Raw genomic sequence first — 15,031 nt, forward strand, 5'->3', positions numbered from 1 at the left:
CCGGGGTCCTAGATTGACGTCTGTGTTTTCCGCGCTCAGCTCGAATGGAAACAGATTTTCAACTTTAATCCTGAGGTAAAAGTTTCTCACTTTTTGAGTTATATTCAGCTTTAAATGTTTAATTCGCTTTATTTTAAGTTGACAGTTTATTTGTAAATATTTAAATCGATCCACGGTGGAGATTTTTCTTTAAAAACGCACATATCTGTTAGCTAACCGTTAGCATGTTAGCTATGCAGGTTAGCCTAGCAACCGCATGCTGCTGATGTTTGAGGGTTTAATAAACTGTAAATCGTAATATAGTTTAAATTAACTATAATAAATATGTTTATTTGTGTTTAATATATTTATTAATGATCATTTGTACGTTTGTGACATATGGCTAGTACTTTATAAATGGCTGCGTCACAGCTCTTCACTTCTGAGAATCACTAACCAGTACATCCTGATCAGGGTCGTGGAGGACCAGGCACCCAGGCTCTACCTTACTACAGGGCAACACACATTAAATCACTTTATTTATGGCTTATTAGCATGACTGCATATTAATGTGCTAAATTGATTTATTTATTATGACTTTAACGGCATGTTTTACACTTATTAATGACTAATTACACAAGATTCATCAGTTCACAGACAGGTTTAATGTCAAACACAGTCATGGACAATTTAGTGTCTCCAGTTCACCTCACTTGCACGTCTTTGGACTGTGGGAGGAAACCGGAGCACCCGGAGGAAACCCACTTTCACGCAGACATGGGGAGAACATGCAAACTGCACAGAAAGGACCCGGACCGCCCCACCTGGAGATCGAACCCAGGACCTTCTCGCTGTGAGGCGACAGTGCTACCCACCTAGCCACTGTGCCGCCCGTGACGTTAAATTCCTAATAAATACATTAAATAAATAAGTATTCTCTTTAAGACTTACATTGCACCTTTTTTTTTACTTTAAATTTATATCTACTTAAAGTTTTTTTTAGCTCTTAATGTTCTATATTTTTTGTAAAGTTATTTCTGTTTTGTTCTATTTTGTGTTCATTTTTTATTTAGTATAAATGTGACCGTGCAGTTGATAAAGCATTTCACCGCTAGTTATACCACGTGTGACCTGTATGTGACAAATAAAACTTTATTTTTGGTCTCTATTATATATTGGTCTCTCCTCCGGGCAGCCAGAAGTTTCGGTGTCTGTCATTACTGATGGTAAGACTGTTGGCACTGAGTCTGCACCTGCTCAGGATTCGTGTCTGCAGAGTGTATTGTCTCGTTAGGGTCCGATTCGGCTCCAGTTTATAGCTGACTTGCAGTTTGACGGGGCCCATGTTATAAAAATAAAATAAGTATGAAGACTGCACGTCTGTCCTCTCACCAGAGCCTGTTCAACCTGCTTAGAGAGGAAGTCAGTAAATACATTTGGTGTCAAATGAATGGCAGTGAACTTGGGCACAAGGCTGGACGACACATTAGTGGATATTGGTATTTAAAGCCCAGTTAACTGCCACAGACTGTGATTGTACCTCTTTCAGTTTAGGAAACGTGTTAAAATGAAAGAAATATTTTTTTTAATATAGCTTCAGCAGCATATCAAATCAAAATGCCTAATGCAATGTAATCCGATGTAAACCGTAATAACATTAAATCGTTTTATATTTTAGCTGGTTAAAAGCGGAACCATGGCATTTAGCTTTGGACAGAGCACCGTTGGAGGTGGGTTTAATTTTGGAGCCGTTAAAACCACAGGGTCCGCTGGGACGGCCCCAGGTTTCGGCCAGCAGACAAACACGCCTGCAGCGGGAGGAGGAGGAGGTTTCACCCTGCAGACAAACACGCCTGCAGGAGGAGGAGGAGGTTTCACCCTGCAGACAAACACGCTGGCAGCAGCAGGAGGAGGTTTCGGCATGCCGACAAACATGCCGGCAGCAGCAGGAGGAGGTTTCGGCATGCCGACAAACATGCCGGCAGCAGCAGGAGTAGCAGGAGGTTTCGGCCTGCCGACAAACACGCCGGCAGCAGGAGGAGGTTTCGGCTTGCAGACAAACATGCCAGCAGCAACAGGAGGAGGTTTCGGCTTGCAGACAAACATGCCGGCAGCAACAGGAGGAGGTTTCGGCCTGCCGACAAACATGCCGGCAGCAGCAGTAGGAGGAGGTTTCGGCCTGCAGACAAGCATGCCTGCAGCAGGAGGAGGAGGTTTCGGCCTGCAGACAAGCATGCCGGCAGCAGCAGGAGGAGGTTTCGGCCTGCCGACAAACACGCCTGCAGCAGGAGGAGGAGGTTTCGGCTTGCCGACAAGCATGCCGGCAGCAGCAGGAGTAGCAGGAGGTTTCGGCCTGCAGACAAACACGCCTGCAGCAGGAGGAGGTTTCGGCCTGCCGACAAACACGCCTGCAGCAGGAGGAGGTTTCGGCCTGCCGACAAACACGCCTGCAGCAGGAGGAGGTTTCGGCCTGCAGACAAACACGCCTGCAGCAGGAGGAGGTTTCGGCCTGCAGACAAACATGCCTGCAGCAGGAGGAGGTTTCGGCCTGCAGACAAACATGCCTGCAGCAGGAGGAGGTTTCGGCCTGCAGACAAACATGCCTGCAGCAGGAGGAGGTTTCGGCCTGCAGACAAGCACGCCGGCAGCAGCAGCAGCAGCAGGAGGAGGAGGAGTAGGAGGAGGTTTCGGCCTGCCGACAAGCACGCCAGCAGCAGCAGCAGCAGCAGCAGCAGGAGGAGGAGGGTTTACCTACGGTGCAGCAAGTCAGCCTCAATCTCAGGCGCCGGCAGCAACCTCCCAACTAGCGGGGCTCCTCTCACAACCCACCGCAGTCAGTGGGGCCTCCCAGGGTGGATTCAGCTTTATGAGCCAAACACAGACCAACACTGCTGGTGGAGGATTCGCTTTTGGGTAAGAATTAATTGATGTTTGTTTGTTGGAGCTGAAAAGGAATTAACGGATCATATTACAATTAGAGATGCATGAGTACCGATACTGGCGACTGGTCGGCGCTAGATTTGCCGCGCTCATTAACTCGTACTCGCAGACGAGGCTCCGATACTAAACATCCGATACCGCGAGCCTAGTGCACGTTGCTGCGTGTCGGTCGGCGCTAGATTTGCCGGCTCGGGAGCAACTCGGCGTTCGCTCGCTAAGTGTGAACTATCCGACGACTCGATCCGACCGGCTCGCCGAGCGCTCGCTGGATCGAGTTTTCTAGCACGTCAGATATCCGATCTGAGATGTGCGACTGGGAACGAGTGACATGTCGAACAGCCAACGAGAACGCAGGAGAGGAGCGTAAACAGGTGGGACAGGGGCGTAATATAGTTTATATCAGAATACATCAGCACACACACACACGTTTTACAGTATTTCTGACCTGATCGTTCTCTACAAAACATAACAACAAAACACCAACATTGCAAAAATATTTATTAACCTCCAACTCACTACAGAACGATCCGTGCTGCTCGTGTTGCCAAATCCACTCAGATTCATTTATTTTTCCTCCTTGATTTCATCACGTCAGCGCACAAACACTCTGTACTCGGTTGGGAAAAAATGGTATTGATTCATCCCTAATTACAATATAAATATGAATCAAAGAGTTGAGAAAGCGGGCCAATAGTATGTGGACTCCCCTTTACTATTTCAGCTACACTACTCACTAATTAGATTGTTTAAACACACACACTTACACTCCACGTAATTACTGTACAATCATCCGTCAGGCATATTCCGTTTGACTGTCCCAGGTATCTTTTAAGAGAAATTTTCGACTTAAACTCTTCATGAATATAAAACTGAGGGCTCACATATGAAGAAATCTCTCAGTCCTGCCTCCAAGAAATGGAAACACTCTCCCTACATCACCCAATCCTAAATGAAGTACTAGGAAAACTAGAAGAACTTCACAAACGGAGATATGACCTCAGACTGTGCTGGGTCCCAGGACACGGCGGCATTGCAGGAAACGGGAAAGCGGATATAAAACAATCAATCACGGACTATATTAAAAACAGGTGGCGCAAAGAACGGGTACATCCAAACACGTCCAACACTACCAGCTGGAAAGAGACTGGAGCAGACGACATACACATGTACACCTGGTGAAGGGAGAACGCTGTAACACACAAGCAACCATCGAACATTTATTGACAAAATGCACAAAATATAACATAGGACGACGAAGACTCGCAATTCCAAACACGATGGTAGAAATCTTCTGATCAGTTATTTGAAAAATACAGGACTGATAACACACATCTAGAAACAAACACAGAAAGGACATGAATAAATCACCCGAACCAAGCTAGGTACCTATCTTGCCATGAGAATGACCAATGGGTAAACATGGCGTTAAACAACAACAAACAAACAAACAAACAATCACATATGAAGATGGTAGCCTGTCCAGGGCGTTTTCTACCTTTTACGCAGTGCATTTGACCCACTGTGACCCTCACCAGGATAAAGCAAGTGGTAAAGCAGATGATTAATCGTAGACAGGAAGACATGTACTCACTCATTTATACCTGGTGGCTCCTCAGAGCACTGCTGTATGTTTCGGGAGGAGGGAACAAATAGTAGTGGACGCAGGAAGAACATGTCAAACTTCAAGTCGTGCCACCACATCAGTTGATTTTTAAGCAGGCGGGAATATTCAGTGATCTCGCCATGAATTACAGCAACGTAACTAAAGTGAAAAGCATTACATTTGACTGTAACGGTCATATATTTTAATCTGTTGCTCCTAAATACATACAGTACCTGTGATTAACCCTAAAGCTGGATGTGCTTTTATTATTTCTGAACAAGCTGATCAAGAAAGCGAGAACTGTCCTCTCGAACCTGTAGAGGAGGTGGGAGAAAGGAGGATGATAGCCAAGCTGTCATCCATCCTGGACATCACCACACATCCACTACATGAGTCTGTAGGAGACCTAACAAGCTCCTTCAGTACCCCATGTGTAAGAAGGAGCGCTACCGCAGGTCCTTCATTCCCCGCAGCCATCAGAGCTTACAACAATAATAATATATAATAATATTAGAGATGGGACGATCGATCGGCTATGAATCGGTATCGGCCGATTTTTAATCAAAATATGCTATCGGCGATCGGCGATATTTCCTAAAAGTAGCCGATCCGATCGTGTGATATATAAAGATCATGTTAAGTTAACAGCTCAGTGGATCGATCCAGACTTTGAGCTACGACGCACCAACCATCACATCACCATTCATCAACCATCGTACAGAAACCACAGTGAAAGCTCTTCATGACCTAAAATAACATCATTAACGTTGTGCATCATACATACGATGTAATTTTGCTGATTGTAATATTTACTTTAAAAAGATAATTCAACCCGATCCCATCCGAGTCGATTCTATCAGCACGTTATATAAACTCCTGGTTCACTTTGGTAAATCGTGAGCGGTTCTTACTTGTGATGTAGATGAGAACAGAAAACGTTACAGAGCCAATCAGAGGCAAAAGTTTATTCATTACCAAATTCGTTAGTTCAGGATCATCTGCTCAACTTTTAGCTCCTTAGACGGAACGAGTCTGACGGTCGGTTACAGATTTGTGGTAATAGCGGTTTAATTAAGCTTTTTAATGAAGCTTTTTAATGTAAGAGAGTCACACAGAATGTTCTGTAGTAGCTGGTGTTTATTTAAAACCACGACATTTAATTAATAACAGTAAACACGGAGAGATAACTGAGAAGAGAAACTTACGCTTCGCGAAAAATGACTCGTGAATCAATGAATCACTTATAGCGATACAGTGAACAAAGCATCTCTTCTAAAGGCGCACACACACACACACAAACGCGCGCGCGCTGCTCCGGTGTATCTTCACTTGCTAACCCCTCCCCCCCGATCGCAATCGGCTATCGGCTATGTCCCTGAAAGGAGATCGGAGATCGGAATCGGTGCCAAAAACCCCGATCGTCCCATCTCTAAATAATATCACTCATTCCTAATCTTTCATGTTGGGTGTAATAACAAGTGCAATATGTAACCTATTCACAATAAGTGCAATAACTTAATATATTTTGCATATTTTTAATGTATATATTATTTTTTAGATATAACTACACACTATGTGTGCAATATTTTTTACTTAGTTGTAATTCTTGTATTCTTGTCTTCATACTGCTGTAACTAGTTAATTTCCCTAAGGGGATCAATAAAGTCTTATCTTATCTTATCTTATCTCTTATCTTAAACCCAAATCGGGCTTTAAAATGTGTGTAATATTTTCTGATCTTACTCAAAAATCTCACTCCGCTTGTCCGTTCAGTGCGACCGCTCCAAAACTGAACCCGAACCCGAACCCGACTCCAGCCCCTCAGCCCGCCAATACAGCTCCAGCTTTGGGAGCCCTCGGGGCCGCCGCCACCGGTGGTACGGGTTTCTCATTCGGAGCTCTCGCGACTCAGAATGCATCTTCCACACAGCCATCGACCGGAGGCTTCAGCTTCGGAGGGTCCAAGATTCAGGCCCCTGCCGCCACAGCGGCACAGGCCACCCCGTCCTTCTCGCTGGGTGGCCAAAGCACAGGTGAGCTGGAACTGATCATGTTTTATTATGAAAGAGTTAAAATATGTTATGACTAATTTACTGTTCTTCCCTAAACTGAACAGGTCTGGCTGCACCAGCCTCTGCAGCTCCCACCACTGGACTCAGCTTGGGCATCAAACCTTCAGGTGTTGTCATGATTTCTGCATTTTCTTATTATGATTTCCTTCGACATGTGTCAGCCACTTCTTTTCACCGCACAGTGGCGGATTGCTACAGAGAGATGTATAAAGTACCGCGCTATTCTCTCTGCGGTTTTCCGGTGCTCTTGTAGAATGACCAATCAGGTCGGTTGTCCCAGTGGGTATTAATAATACCCTTAAAGAACTATTATACCGGGGGGTTGGAGCTGGTGTGGCACAGCGTCTCGAGGTCGCGCAGACCTGCACAGAGACGGGAGATGATGGAGATCGGTATGTTAGTCTCTGTGCGCGATACGGATCTCCGTATGAACCAGCCTGGTGCAGGTGTAAAGAAGCAGACTGTACCGAACGCGTGTACCGGTTGTTCAAACCCCACCACTGTCAGGTTGCCCCTGTCGGGCCCTTAAGCAAGGCTCTTAACCCTCAATTGCTTACACGATATACTGCTAAATGCCAAAAATGTAAATGAGTGCAGAAGGAAAAAGCCTGTGTTGTGTTTCCCCCCCTCCACTACTTTCCACTGTTTACAAATAATAAATGTCACAGTTCTTCCTTGACTAGAATAATGTCGTTCGTGTGTGTGTGTGTGTGTGTGTGTGTGTGTGTGTGTGTGTGTGTGTGTGTGTGTGTGTGTGTGTGTGTGTGTGTGTGTGTGTGTGTGTGTGGAGCAGAAATAGGTTTGTGACTAAATGTTTTTCATTTCTGTCCTTTTTTTTCCAGCCACGCCCGCTCCTGCTGGTACTGCAGCTCCTGCCCAACCTGCTTTTGCTTCCTCTTTGTTTGCTGCCCCCTCTGCCTCAACTACAACGACAGGCTTCATATGTAAGCATCTATAGGAGGTTTGCAATATGCAATAGGCACAAACTCTCTAGCCTCTTTATTAGGTACACTGCTGTGGTGGAAAAAACCCTTAATGAAATACCTCAGAGACTGGATTATGAGTAGAAAAGACAGACAGAGACTCTTTTAATTGGTCTAAACCAGTCATGCAATGTAATTGATGCATCGTGTCCACCACGTACACATCCGCTACCTTTCCATTGTAGCAGTATCCTTGGAATACTGGTTTAAATGGGAATATGAGCTAAATCTTCTTACCTGTGTCTATATGAGTTCATCTGTTTAACTATACTGTCAGTTCATACACCGATCAGCCGTAACATTAAAACCACCTCCTTGTTTCTACACTCACTGTCCAATTTATCAGCTCCACTTACCATATAGAAGCACTTTGTAGTTCTACAATTACTGACTGTAGTCCATCTGTTTCTCTGCATACTGTTTTAGCCTGCTTTCACCCTGTTCTTCAGTGGTCAGGACCCCCACAGAGCAGGTATTATTTAGGTGGTGGATCAGACACAGCAGCGCTGCTGGAGTTTTTAAATACCGTGTCCACTCACTGTCCACTCTATTAGACACTCCTACCTAGTCGGTTTACCTTGTAGATGTAAAGTCAGAGACGATCGCTCATCTATTGCTGCTGTTTGAGTCGCTCATCTTCTAGACCTTCATCAGTGGTCACAGGACGCTGCCCACGGGGCGCTGTCGGCTGGGTATTTTTGGTTGGTGGACTATTCTCAGTCCAGCAGTGACAGTGAGGTGTTTAAAAACTCCAGCAGCGCTGCTGTGTCTGATCCACTCATACCAGCACCATGTCAGTGTCACTGCAGTGCTGAGAATGGTCCACCACCTAAATAATACCTGCTCTGTGGTGGTCCTGTGGGGGTCCTGACCATTGAAGCACAGCATGTGCTATACAGTCAGTAATTGTAGAACTACAAAGTGCTCCTATATGGTAAGTGGAGCTGATAAATTGGACAGTGAGGGTAGAAACAAGGAGGTGGTTTTAACCATGTGTACATGTGCCAGCAACCAACTCGGCATCTTGATTTTTGCTTATGTTTAGATAAACAGCAGTAACTGTACATCTCTCTTCTAACAGTGGGTGGCGCCCCAAACTCAGCAGTCCCAGCAGCAGCAGCAGCATCTGCACCCTTAGCGTCCACTATTTTAACCCTTAAACCGTTAGGAGCTGCCACCACCAGTGCTTCCACTACAGGTAACGATACTTGATTGGACTTTGGATCATTATTTGCTTTGACTATCAGACTTGAACACATTACTGTAGGTAAATAGATTCTACCTACCTACCTACCTACCTACCTACCTACCTATCCACCTATTTGGGCCACTAATGACCTAAAATGCCAAAATCGATGTTCTAAAATAATTTTTACGATGTTTTATATTGATTTTCTGTTTTTTTTTCTTAATTTTTTAAGTTGCACCCTCTGCTCCTGCCCCCACTTTTAATCGAGAAGGACCTTAGACTGTCACACGGCCCCTCCAACATGCACGTTTCCTCATTTCCAGCAAGACTCTGCTCTCTATTTATCCAAGAACAAGCAAGGGAAAGTCGGAAAATTTAATGTTTTATTAGTTTCCACCAGGAAACACTGGGTGCAAGGCAGCAATACCCTGGAAAGGGCGTAAATCCATCACAGCGCATAGAAACTCCAACCTATACAGTTACAGCAAACCTGAACTCTAGTTACCGTCCATCTTCTGGATGAATGCTTTATCTAACTTGAGAGATTCAAAATCTTGCCACTAAAGTCGATCCCAGTTTGCCACTTTTCCAGACTAAAGACTGCTTTTGTAGCATTCGAGAACAGTGCCTCACAGTGGTGACATCTAGCAATAACATCCGACTATCAAGAAATGATGAAAGCGCTATTAGAATTCATAGAACTAATATCCAGTCTGTCCGTAGCTGCTGCCACCACGGGCTTCTCACCGTCTCTGAAACCCGCCGCATCTTCTACACTGACCAGCACCACTGCTCCCGCTACCACCAGGTATAGTACACGCTAACATAACGTAATAATATAGAACGAATGAAACAGTAAACCACAAAACAAAACTGTACGAAATGGAGCCAACAGTAGGACAAACCTACACTAGAATGGACAGCCGACTAAACCGAACCATCCTCACAAGATGCCGAATCGGACACTCTATGTTAACGCACAAGCATCTCCTCACCAGGGAAGATGCTCCAACCTGCCATCGATGTAAAGAGAGACTAACAATCAAACACGTACTGACAGACTGCAAAACACTACACTCCGAAAGACTGAGGTTTTTTTTTAATGAAAACGAGACACGAAATGTGCTTAAATCTGCAGCACCAGGGAAAATAATGAATTTTTTAACATATTTAAATCTAAAACGTCTTTTATAATTTGTCTTAAATGACACAAAATGAAGAAGCAACTTGAGTACCGCCGTATAAATGACCCCAGTGTGTCGGTACGGCGTTAAAAACGAATCAGTCAATCAAACGTATTAATGTGCGATGCATTGGAACGGATTTATTAACACTTCACCGTGCTTTACTCAGTGCTGCGCCGGTGATGGCGTACGCCCAGCTGGAATCCCTGATCAATAAGTGGAGCTCGGAGCTGGAGGACCAGGAGAGACACTTCCTGCAGCAGGCCACTCAGGTCAACGCCTGGGACCGCATGCTGGTGGAGAACGGAGAAAAGGTAGCTCGTTACTGTCGAGTACAAAACGCCGTGAATTCTCTATTTTAAAGCCTTTTTTTTATTTCATTATTGTTATTTAGAAAATTCTACATTAATTCTGACTCAGACTTCAAACTTCTTTCTGCGAAATATGGCCAAGAGTATGGGGAGCTTGTAACTTATATATAAAAGGGTTGCACTATATGCAGAGACGTGGCAACCCTTAACTGGAGCGGTTATTCATACAATCATCAAAGGCTGAGGCTCAAACGCATGAAGATTCTTCTGGATTATTAGCGTCGATTGACTTGCTTGCTTGATCGATTACTTAATAGATAATTAATAGAATTCTTTCTTCACGTAACCTAGCTTGTTTGGAAGCTGGGGTCAGAGCGCCGGGTCAGCCATCGTACGGCGCCCCTGGAGCAGAGAGGGTTAAGGGCCTTGCTCAAGGACCCAACAGTACTGGGATTCGAACTTTCAACCTTTCAGTTGATGGCCCAAAGCTCTACCCATTAGGCTACCACTGTCCCCAATGTACCCAGTAATGGTCAGCCTGCTAAAATTCTCCAAGGATTCAGTCACCACATATATATAAAAATATGAAAAGATCCCACAACGCATCTAAAGCCAGTGTCACCTTTGGCAGCAATTGGATTCATGGGAAGGTAGCTACTACTAACCAAGAAAAACGTCAGTGCTCGTCTGTCATTCGCACAAAAGCACCTGGATGATTCCCATGTTATGATTTGGATTAATGTCCTCAAAACAGACGAATAAAAAAATGGAAAAAGAAAAGCTTTTTTGGACAATGGGTTTCTTGTTAAGTCAAATTCTGCATTTCATAGTAAGAACGTTTAATAGAAGTCAGATATTAAAGTAATTTGAGTGTGGAGGAGCGTTGCTACATCGAAGACTGATGAGGAAACAATGAATTTCACTCTCTCAGGAGCATCAAACACTATAGTGCCAAAAGTATTCGCTCGTCTGCCTTCACACATATATGAACTTGAGTGACTTCTTAATCCATAGGGTTTAATATGATGTCGACCCACCCTTTGTCTTCTGGGACGGCTTTCCACAAGGTTTAGGAGTGTGTTTATGGGAATTTCCAGAAGCCTGGCTCGCAGTCTCCGCTCTAATTCATCCCAAATGTGTTCTGCCGGGTTGAGGTCAGGACTCTGTGCAGGCCGGTCAAACTCGCTCATCCACGTCTTTATGGACCTCGTGCTTTGTGCACTGGTGCGCAGTCGTGTTGGAACAGGAAGGGGCCATCCCCAAAACGTTCCCACAAAGTTGACACTTGACTGTGGAATATTAGTAGCGAGGAAATTTCACGACTGGACTTGTTGCACAGGTGGCATCCTATCACGGTACCACGCTGGAATTCACTGAGCTCCTGAGAGCGGCCCGTTCTTTCACTAATGTGTGCAGAAGCGGTCTGCATATGCCCAGGTGCTCGGTTTTATACACCCGTGGCCATGGGAGTGATCGGAACACCTGAATTCAATGATCTGGATGGGTGAGTGAATACTTTTGGTGGCTCTGTGTGGAGCTCGGATTCCCCCTCAGTGATGTGCAAGTCGAATCCTAAAGAGGAACAAGGTGTTTAGTCGTTGTTGCTAAAGGTTGAGCAACATGTTTTGGATTTGCACAAGATGCTAAACATGTTGCGTATCAAACGAACTTGTTTATTAAATAGACAATAAACGTTTGGTAAACAAATGTGTGTTTTTTTTCCCCGTTCTAACATGAGCTGTTTGTTAAAGTTGATTAAACTGTTGTTTGTTTAGATTACATCCCTTCATAAGGACATGGAGAAAGTCAAACTGGACCAAAGAAGGTAAAGTTTTGATCTTAGCTTGTGTGATGTTGCTCGGTGTAGATATATGAGATATACTGGAATTATATTGCCACACGTCGTACTAGGCCTTATATATAAACGAAACCATAAACAATTGGTCTTTATTCATTTAATTTAATCATAATGGCCACTAGGATAAAATTCTTTATGCATTTGTTTCAACTTTCCTCCCAGTCTAATCGTATCCAGCTATCCGATTTGTATTCCTGCCTCTCGCCGAGGAGAGCCGTGACTAACACGCGCTCCCCTCCGACACGTGCTTCTTTTTACCTGCACCAGGCGGGTTCATATGGAGATCCGTATTGCGCACGGAGACTTGCGTACCGATCTCCCATCATCTCCTGTTGTAGTACAGGTCGTCATTTCCTCGAATGAGCCAATCGCTGTCTGTGTGGGCGCCCGGCCGGCCGTTAGCAGAGCCGAGATTCGAACTCGCAAGCTCGGGATGTCAGCACTTGTGGGCTAGTGTGTGTTATTGCTGTGCCACCTAAGCACCCACCCCCAGGATAACAGGATAATAATATTGCTCCTTGTTTAAGGGTGTTATTCATGCTAATACTAGTATTTAGGTTACTTGGAACGATAAGCCTGATGAATAATAAGGTAGTGTGTGCCTCCCCTCTATGGTAATCGATGAACTTGCAAGTGAAATGATAATTACGGGACTCTCGTTTAACATACTTTTACTATATCGGAGGGAGTGTGTGTCAGGCGTATATACACCCTCTTTGGATGCCGTCCGGGTCTCCAGCAGCAGATTGGCTGTGCTAAATTGGGAGAAAAAGAAGAGAATAGAATAGAATGCCTTTATTGTCATTGCACAATGAAATTTTTGAGCATCTCCTTGACGATACATGTATGTAAACACACACATACTGTATATACAGGGGTTGGACAAAATAACTGAAACACCTGTCATTTTAGTGTGGGAGGTTTCATGGCTAAATTGGACCAGATATTGCAATGCACACAACATTATGGGTGACATACCAGAGTTCAAAAGAGGACAAATTGTTGGTGCACGTCTTGCTGGCGCATCTGTGACCAAGACAGCAAGTCTTTGTGATGTATCAAGAGCCACGGTATCCAGGGTAATGTCAGCAATCCACCAAGAAGGACAAACCACATCCATAATGTTGTGTGCATTGCAATATTTTGAGCAAAACTGTGCTCTTACCCTGCTAATTGAACCTTCACACTCTGCTCTTACTGGTGCAATGTGCAATTAATGAAGATTGGCCACCAGACTGGTCCAATTTAGCCATGAAACCTCCCACACTAAAATGACAGGTGTTTCAGTTATTTTGTCCAACCCCTGTATATACACACGTGTATTTACAAATAAACATATACACATCCAGATACAAAAACACTCGTGTGGTCTTGAAGAACTTTAAAGAAAAAAAAGAAGAAGGTTATTGCACAGTCCCTATAAACATTATTTCTAGGATGCAAAGTTTAGTGTTTTTATAGCGGAGAGGTAAAAAGAAAAAACACAAACAGGGGCTAAAGTGCATGAAAAAATACTCTTTAAAAATACTGTTTGCTTGTTGCGAATACCAAACATGCCCTAGATAATAACAAACAACACACTGCGAAGCCCTGACAGCCAGACGGATCGGTGTCCGATCTTATATCTGCTGTGCTTCTACCTCAGGCTGGATCAGGAGTTGGATTTTATCCTCTCCCAGCAGAAGGAGCTGGAGGATCTTCTCATTCCACTCGAGGAGTCTGTGAAGGAGCAGAGCGGAACCATCTACATGCAGAACGCAGACGAGGAGCGGGAGAGAACGTGAATGAATTCTTGTGCTTGAAGACTGTTCTGCTGTTCTGGTGTGTGTTCTTCCGTTTTAAAATCATTCTCATCATATCTTAAGGTATAAGCTGGCAGAAAATGTTGACGCCCAGCTGAAGAGAATGTCTCAGGATCTGAAGGAGATCATCGAGCACCTCAACACGTCTAACGGACTGACCGACACGAGTGATCCGGTATGTGAAATGTATTATTTAAATGAAACGATGACTAGGAATTACAGTTAGATCAATATGCATGGCTCAGGGCCAAACGTATGTAGACACCTGACCATTTTTTTTTACATTTCAGCTTCAGCAAATCTGCAAAATCCTCAACGCGCACATGGACTCTCTGCAGTGGGTCGAGCAGAACTCAGGTTAGTGTCTCATCATTCGTTCACAACTCTGATGTGATGTGTCGTTTCTAATCTCTGATGGTCGTGTTCTGTGCAGTTCTGCTGCAGAGACGAGTGGAGGAAGTGTCCAAACTGTGTGAGAGTCGCAGTAAGGAGCAGGAGAAAAGCTTCCGTCTGAGTTTCCAGTGATTTAAAACCGAAAATAAAACTTGCTGTGTTGTAAATGAACGTCGTCGTTTAGGTTTTTGTGTTTCCCAATAAAGATCTGTACTTTTTGTTGCTTTGCTTTGATTATCTTAAGGTTTTGATTTTACATTGTTTTTAAACACTGGCCTGATGCTGCGAAAGAAACAAAGACAAATGAATACCTTGAGCTAGAAATAAACAGACTATTGTCTGTGTCCATCCAATTGAGTATTTTGTCTTTAATTAGACACACACAGTGACTATAAAGATTTTAACATGTAGTTCTTACAGACTGAGCTTTCTAACTTCACTTCGAGGTGACTGAAATAGCTCCCACAAATATCTAGTAACATGTATATAGCAAAAAACATACACATGGCAGAAAGTTTAGACACCCCGGTTACATTTCATATTTTGTTGCTTTAAATATTGTCCTGATTTTGCGAAAGGAACAAAGTCAAACGGACACACAAGATTAGGTTGAATACCTTTTAAAAATTAAACGATTAGCATGGTGGCTCGATGGGTAGCACTGTCTCCTCACAGCAAGAAGGTCGTGGGTTCGATCCCCAGGCGGGGCGGTCCGGG

General features: G+C 44.2%; 1 protein-coding gene across 1 annotated transcript; it reads left to right on the forward strand.

Annotated features, from left to right (window-relative positions):
• On the forward strand, positions 1-14,532 carry nup62l (nucleoporin 62 like). The gene is made up of 13 exons (XM_063000371.1): positions 1-75; positions 1,658-2,892; positions 6,296-6,555; positions 6,639-6,701; positions 7,437-7,538; positions 8,659-8,775; positions 9,490-9,574; positions 10,120-10,264; positions 12,037-12,086; positions 13,765-13,899; positions 13,985-14,096; positions 14,212-14,278; positions 14,355-14,532. Exons 2-13 carry the CDS (start codon positions 1,676-1,678, stop codon positions 14,444-14,446), a joined length of 2,445 nt encoding a protein of 814 aa, XP_062856441.1. The 5' UTR covers positions 1-75; positions 1,658-1,675; the 3' UTR covers positions 14,447-14,532.
• The last annotated feature ends 499 nt before the right edge of the window (positions 14,533-15,031 follow it).

Source organism: Trichomycterus rosablanca, chromosome 8 (assembly GCF_030014385.1).
Source record: "Trichomycterus rosablanca isolate fTriRos1 chromosome 8, fTriRos1.hap1, whole genome shotgun sequence".
In the NCBI taxonomy this organism is placed as follows: Eukaryota; Metazoa; Chordata; class Actinopteri; order Siluriformes; family Trichomycteridae; genus Trichomycterus; species Trichomycterus rosablanca.